This window comes from Rhamphochromis longiceps, linkage group LG7 (genome assembly GCF_057381845.1).
Source record: "Rhamphochromis longiceps isolate RC_006_pf linkage group LG7, R_longiceps_female_GT1.1, whole genome shotgun sequence".
Taxonomy (NCBI): domain Eukaryota; kingdom Metazoa; phylum Chordata; class Actinopteri; order Cichliformes; family Cichlidae; genus Rhamphochromis; species Rhamphochromis longiceps.
The window spans coordinates 43858814-43866212 of NC_140563.1; the positions used below are offsets into that span (position 1 = coordinate 43858814).

Below are 7399 nucleotides of genomic sequence, written 5' to 3' on the forward strand. Positions count from 1 at the left end.
CATTCACACGAGACTCTGGAAGACTGATGTTTTCCTTTAACAGACAGTAGATGGATTTGAGAAACAGTGGAAGATCTCAGATATTCCTCTACTTTCATGTGTTCCTCATGCACATTCACTCTCACATTCTCCCACTTCTTGGTGTCAAACCACCTAGACTGCAGCTAGCTGGCACACTCTTCTGCTCCTCACTCTTTCTCTTAATCCCTTTCGATTCAGCAGGCTCCAGACTGCAGGACAGGTTGGAACTCTCCAGCCATGCAGATATCGTCCTGCTTTTGGCGGACGACACGCTGGATGGCGGGAGGAAGGCCACGGGGGTTCCTGGAAAAGACAAGGGCGTAGCCGTCCTCACAGCTGCCGTCTTCTTTCAGGGTACGGCAGGCGTAGGTGATGGCGTAGTTGTCGTAGTCTGTGTCAATCACCCAGTAGTTGTCGCCTGAGTTATAGAAAGGAGGAGTGTGAGGAGGAATGAGGGGATAAAAGAAATATACGGGAGGGTTCAAGTGTGCAGAACCAACCTCCACTGGACAGGTAGCTGGCCAGTCCTTGGTAGTTCATGAACATCTTGCCGGGTGTGGAAGGGTCAGGTACAGAGTACTGTGCAGCCATGTCAGCACACACAACCCAGAAGCTGCGAAACAGTGATACAAACACAAATATGTCTAATACTATATTTTACACTTTCTCTAAACAAAGCCTAGCTCATTGCATGCTTATCTAAGCTTACATTCCTGTATAAAAACCCTCTCTCTAAACTGTGTTTCTTCCTAATCCTTCCTAATCCTGAGAAAGCCAAGCCTGCAGCTAATGCTGTCCAGAATGTTCTTCTAAAAAGTGTATGTGTTTATGTCTTAAAGCTTTACTGGAACTCAAGCACCACGTGTAAGCTTTTCTTAACCGCTGACCTGATAAACTGAAGGTTCAAGTTACCTTCACCTCATCAGGTCTTACAGATAATGAGCAGATAATGAGATAATGAGTGTAATACAGCAATATGGATGCATACATCAACTGTGAGGGCAAAAAATCTGCACCCGACCTTTTAACTTACCCAAACAGAGTGACGCGTCCCTTGGAGGAGGCGGTCATGGAGCCATCGTCATCGATGGTGTACTCTGCTGAGATGTTGTCCTGCAGGAACAGGCCTTCAGGGTCCTTCTTCTGCAGTGCATACCACTTCCCTGCATACTTCAGTGAAAATGAAACGAGAAAAGCAAAGTCAGAAATTATCCTTTTGTTGTTCATCATTGTTGCTGTCTGTGTATTTTAAATTCACTCACCCTCTTGGGGTCAAAGTCCTCTTTCACAGAGAAGCTATCAACAACGCAGGAGGCAGACAGACAGCGTTCCACGCAGGACACCAAGACCAACAGCAGGGCAAGCTTAGAGGATCCCATTCTGTAATGAACTTATATATCAGTGTTTTCAGAGTAATCAAAGATTCAGTACAAGAGAGCCCGCAGTATTCATTGTAATAGGCTGTTAAATACAAATTTGAATGAATAAGTTCCACCGATGAAAGAAAAACATTTCTGGAAAGTTCACGACAACGCCTGGAGTCTGTATACTAAAATCGGAGATACAGTCAGTCAGATCTCATTTTACACTCGAGCACTATGTTCCAGTCTATCATTAATGATATCATGTAGGACTATAGGAAAATGACTAATTCACAGCTATATATGTCCAGCTCACCACTCTCAATAATTAAACCTAACGGGAGCTGAAGGAACATAAATCACACAATTTCTGATCATCACGACTGACAGAATTAAAAGAAATTCCCGAAAAGTAGCTGAAAGGATATTTTTTTCAAATAAATATTTCAATGTCATACCTGTTTTGGGTTAAATTAGCAATAGGAGTTAAAAATAAGTTTTCTGTGTGCAGTTATCCACCAGGCTGGGTCTTGTGTCAGAAGCTGCCTTTATATACATGCACCACAGACAAGCTTATGGCTGATTTTCATTGCCTGGGACTAAATAAGGTGCTTAAATCTAGAGCTAATCCTGTTCGTCTGAAATCCTTAACGTAATCTGGCTTTTACCTTCAAACCTGTACTGTAAAACAAGACACATGCTGCCAACAGATGGCAAGTGAAATGTGTCTGACTGTGTGCAAAATACAAGCAGTGGTTGATTTTTAAACTTAGAGATTTGATAATAGTAATGAAAATGCATGTCTGAAATCCAAACAATGAGGTCAATTGTTTGGATTGTTTTGTCCATTTTATTAAAACCAGGAATCTTTATTGGGAGTTTAATTAAAGGACAAAACGCCAGGCTACACAATGAAGACAGAGGGAGACTAAAATCACTGTGTGACACCACATTGAAAAATTGAAAATTCCAAAATTTACTGGATTTTGATAAACCCAAAAAGGTATTTTATGAGGAAGCAGGTTAGTCTTTTCTTTTTAGTAGATAAAATAATGGCAAAAACAAAAGAGTTTGGGGTCAAAAAAGGGTCAAGAGGTCAAAAGTCAATTTCAGCAATGGAAAAGTGCTGTGTTAGCATAGTACAAATTCACCTGAGAAACTTCCGTGTCTGTTTAGGATGAGAAAACAAACAGGAAAGAATGAGTACATGCTCCCTTTTCCGACATGCATTTCTTGAAAAACAGCCATGCAGTAAGGAAATAAGCTCTATCTTAGATCCCACATGCAACATTTGTGTGTGAAGTGAGAGAAAAAGAACAACTTGGAGCTCAAACCACCAAAAAACCTATGTTTTTATCAGCTGTATAATAAAAACGTGGTCAGAAAACACTGATTTGAGATGTGAGCTGTATTCTGTTTTGCTTTGATACTTTGGCAAGTCTGGAAAGTGTTGTAAACAACTGAGATGCACTTCATTGATAAGCACAATTTAATGGACACTAGCTCAGGCCACCAGGCAGGAGAGGGTGAATAAAAGTAGACAATCTAGTTATGTCATCTTGTTTTGGCTGAACAATCAAGGTGTAATGCTCTTTAAAAAAGTCCAAAAATACTGATAGATGAGTAAAATAAGAAAATGTGCCCCACCTGTTAAAAAATATATATATTTTAAAGAATTTTGGTAATTTCAGAGAATTGGCCTCACAAGAGTACAAACTAAGCCCACAAGAACATACCGGACATCGCATTGTTATTCATAAACTTACACACAGACCCCTGTTTGTGATTTCTACTTTCCTGGATTGACCTTGGTCACCTGAGGTTACTGCTGGCATTTTACATCATGTAATAATATCCACAGGTGTCTGTTTTAAAATTTACCTTAGTGTCTGTTTGTTTATATTCGACTTACTACTGTTACAAATCCTGTTTAATCCGATATCCGGTGAAAAATTAAGCAATCGGTGTAAACTAGTGCAGCTCCGAAAGTAAACAGCGTCTTCAGTGAGGACACACACAGACAAGTCAGTCAAGACAGCAGCTCTATTTTCTCCACTGACTGGAGGAATACAGTTTAATCCTGCTTGTAAGAACAGAAATAGATCCCTGATAAAAATACGTACTCTACACCATCGTTAAATTCCTATGTGAAGAAATACAGTTAGTTCCCTTATAATACTGTTGTATTTTCATTTAACCTTGAAAAAATCTAAGCGTGGTATATGTGTATGTAAAGGTTATGAAACTGGCCACAGTAATTACTAACAGTTAAAAAAAAAAACTGGTGTCATTGTTTGACCTTCAACTACTTTAAATCTCAAGAATGATCTTCAGGTAATTTTTTTTTACACTTCTGGCGTTTTGGTCTGTGAGCCTTTCTTTAGAGTGTGTAGGTCTTAGGCTTTAAGAGCTCTAACTAAAAATATGTTTTCTATCCTTAATGCAAGATGTTCTTTGTATAAATCTGAGGTTCCTTGTTTGAACAAAATGTTTTGATGTGACCGTAAATGGAAACAACATGGTGGCAATCTGGTATCGGTCATTTTGCTAATTTGCTACGATATGTATCAAAGGCGAAAGCCCCAAAATGTAAAAAAAAAAAGTAAATTTTTTTTAAAGTACTGGCAGCTTTGTAAAAATACTTTCAGTAGCCTGCAAAAAAATACAAATAAAAAATAAAAATGCAAAAAAGTGGAATAAACCCAAATCACCAAGCCTCAAACAATGGATGGATGCTGTCAATGATATCTACAGTATGTAGTGGAAAGTTCACTTTTAGCCCAAGAGGAGAAATCTTTACGAGAAAATACACTTCTTTTTTTCAGTGAACTCATTATGAACAATCCAGATTCATAATTCATTGAGGCAGAGTTGTATTGACTGATGTGCCCCAATATGTATGCTTAATAAAGACTAATAAAAAAAAAGGAAACCCCCCAAAATAAAGAACAAAGTGAAAAGTATGGGGAAGTCTGTTAATCCTTTTCGGCAGCACATACTTTGTAACATATGCTTAGATAACCACTGCATGTGCCCACACAGAAGGAAAAATAGGAGACTTGCAGATCATGGATCACTCAACATCTTTCTAGCCTGCGTCTGTTGCCATCGTGTGGTGCATGGCAGGATTGCAATATAAGAAAGCTAATATGTGAGTAAATCTTTCAGTTTATTTTCATTTTTTCATGTACTAAACTAAAAGTCTACATCTTTGGTTTCATCTCTGTTATTGTAGAGTCTTTAGGTCACAATATAAAGCACATTGAGATGACTCTTGTTGTGATTTGGTGCTACATAAATACTATTGAATTGAACTGAATTGAATAGCTCGACAAATACTGAAATAGTAGTAACATTAATGACCATATGGCTTTTCATCCAGACCCATAATTAGGTAACATTTTCTATTACTTGGTTCATGATCAACACATGCAAAACAAATGACACTGACATCGGCTTTATATGTGCTTTGTTTTGCTAACAGTGCTAATGAAAAAATGTTCACATGCTAACAGAAGGTGAAAACAGTAGACATTACTATTCATTAGCATGTTGAACAATGTCATTGATTCAGTTCAATTTGTCTCTATTCAAATTAACAATTAGATTTATTTCAAGGAACTTTACATTATAAGCTGTTTTACTTGCTATGATTAGTGCTGTAGCATGCTGATTGCAGCTGTTAGCTTTAAGTGTTTGCTCAAGTACCGTATTAGAGACCACTGATTAGGCACAAGGAAACAAGTTTATCTGACCTAAAAAAGTTAAGAATAAACTTTGGGCTTTTACAAGAGGTCAGCTAAAAAGAACTAAATTCAGGATTTATCTGAAGTAAATTGGGACATACCTAAAAATAACACTGCTAGCTAATGTCTAAAAAATACTTGACCAAAACTAAACAAAGAATCATGGGAAACGACAAACAAGAACAACAAAAAAACAGTTAGTGTAACAGTTACTTTTAACTTAACATTAATCAAATCCAAACCAACCACATACAGAACATCAAAACCAATGAATTAAATCAAGGTATTTTGACAAAACAATTCCATTCCACCCCTGTGATGTGGCAACACTTGGTATATTCCAATTACCACTTCCTGTATTTATAGGAGCTCCATCCACTTCATTCAGAATATACCACCAGAAGCATTAACAGAGCCAGAAAACAAAATTATATATGTGTAATTTAGCCAGACTAAAAACTAAGATGATTCAAATGCGTGTTCAAGTGTTTTTAGGTGACTTATACTATACTATTATACACTATAGTTGTGTGGCTGATAATGTGGCCGTCTCAGTACTTCACAGAGCTGCTAACATGGTGATGGTGGGACGCTTTAGTTTGCTGGTCACTGTGTAAGATTTAAGCATTCATTCATATTAGGTAAACTAAAGCACTAAGAAGAGGAAATATGCTGGTGCACAAGTGAGCATGCATAGTGAGGCTCAGGTGAGTGCGTACATGATTCCTGTGTAGATGATACATGGAGTAACACAACCGGTGCACATCATACACATCCTTATCAAACTAAATCAATAAACACCTCCTGACCCTATCATGAATGTGCACAGATACGCACTCACACAGACACACACAGTACCAGTAATCTATTGTAGTGGAAGGAGATTATGTATTTGACCTTTTGTTTAAGATGTTTATGAAACCTTATTATAGACAGGACCTCAGTGCACTGAATCAAAGGATTAATTTTCCCACAGAAGCACACAGCGTCTCATTTTCCACTGTCTATATGTGCATTACAGGTTTAAAGACTACATGAGGAGAAAGCCAGAGTTTGGGTGCTGACCTCATCAGGCAGCGTTTTAACTAAACAGAGCTTATAAAGAGGAGGTCGAGATTAATGAGGAACTAAAGAGCTTTCACAGGTAGACCTAGGAGAGAGAGACAGAGAGAGGGAGAGAGAGGCAGAACTGGCATACTGTAACTGAAAAATATAACATATACAATAGACATGAAAAGCAAAGGGTGTGTATGTAATACAAATATATATCTTATAATTTTGTAGATTTTATAATCATTTAGATTTAATAATGCAACAAATTTTTCATTCACAGCAGTGCAGAAATATGGAGACAAATAATATTTTATTTACTGATTTTATGTTTCATTAAAGTTTTCAGTAATCAGTCAGCTAATTAATTTGTTTTTTTCATATTTGTTTTTCTTACTAGTCATTTTTACTGTGGATCCATTGCTATATCAGCATTTACAAGTAAATTTACACATTTACAAATTGTGTTTATCAGTGGTGCACATCAATTTTGTATTAGCTAAATATTCCTAGTAAAATTGAGTAAAATTGTATTATTGTTATTATTTATATTTTGGACTAGCACAAAAGAGATAGAAAATATATTTATACTAATGATTATTAGTGGAGAATTTAAAAAATGTTAATAAAATAATAAAATTGCTATTTTAAACATCTGTATTGACCCAGAAATTTAAAAACAGGACCATCATTTCTATTTATTGGTTTCAGAGCCTTTAAACCTATATCTGTATATCTATAATGCTTATATATTTAAACAAATGTTTAAATGTTTAAAACACCTCAATAAAAAAAACAGTCTGAGACCAACGAAGAAGACTCGCTGTTTTTTCATTGGTTTTTAAGCTTTTTATTATATTCTCCCCTCAGAATTTTAAAGAAAAGTTATAGTTATTGTGTATTAAGTTATTGTGCCACGATGCTTAAATGCGTACATCAACAAAATCAGTAATTAACAGCAAAAAATGAGCCAAGTTGAATTTGTAGTGCAATGCCAGCAGAAAACCTAAAAAATAATTATTCCTTTAGGGACCTGACAGTATATATTTTACTTTTGTTTTGGACAAAAGCACAATGGTGTCTGGATCCTTTGGCCTACATATCCCTTACTACATGATCAGCTGATGAGTTTAGTGTAGGCAGATCCCCACTAACCTTCAGCACTATCTGCTGATGACAGAGGGATTGTTGGATTCAGCCCGCTGCCTTCTCCTCAGGGAT

The 7399-nt window shown here is 36.7% G+C and overlaps 1 protein-coding gene across 1 annotated transcript; it reads right to left on the reverse strand.

The window, feature by feature from the left end:
• Positions 1-1954, reverse strand: rbp4l (retinol binding protein 4, like). Its single transcript, XM_085411254.1, has 5 exons — positions 1841-1954; positions 1284-1401; positions 1055-1191; positions 522-634; positions 1-439 (listed from the first exon to the last, which is right to left on the reverse strand). Exons 2-5 carry the CDS (start codon positions 1398-1400, stop codon positions 216-218), a joined length of 591 nt encoding a protein of 196 aa, XP_085267380.1. The 5' UTR covers position 1401; positions 1841-1954; the 3' UTR covers positions 1-215.
• Between the last annotated feature and the right edge of the window lie 5445 nt (positions 1955-7399).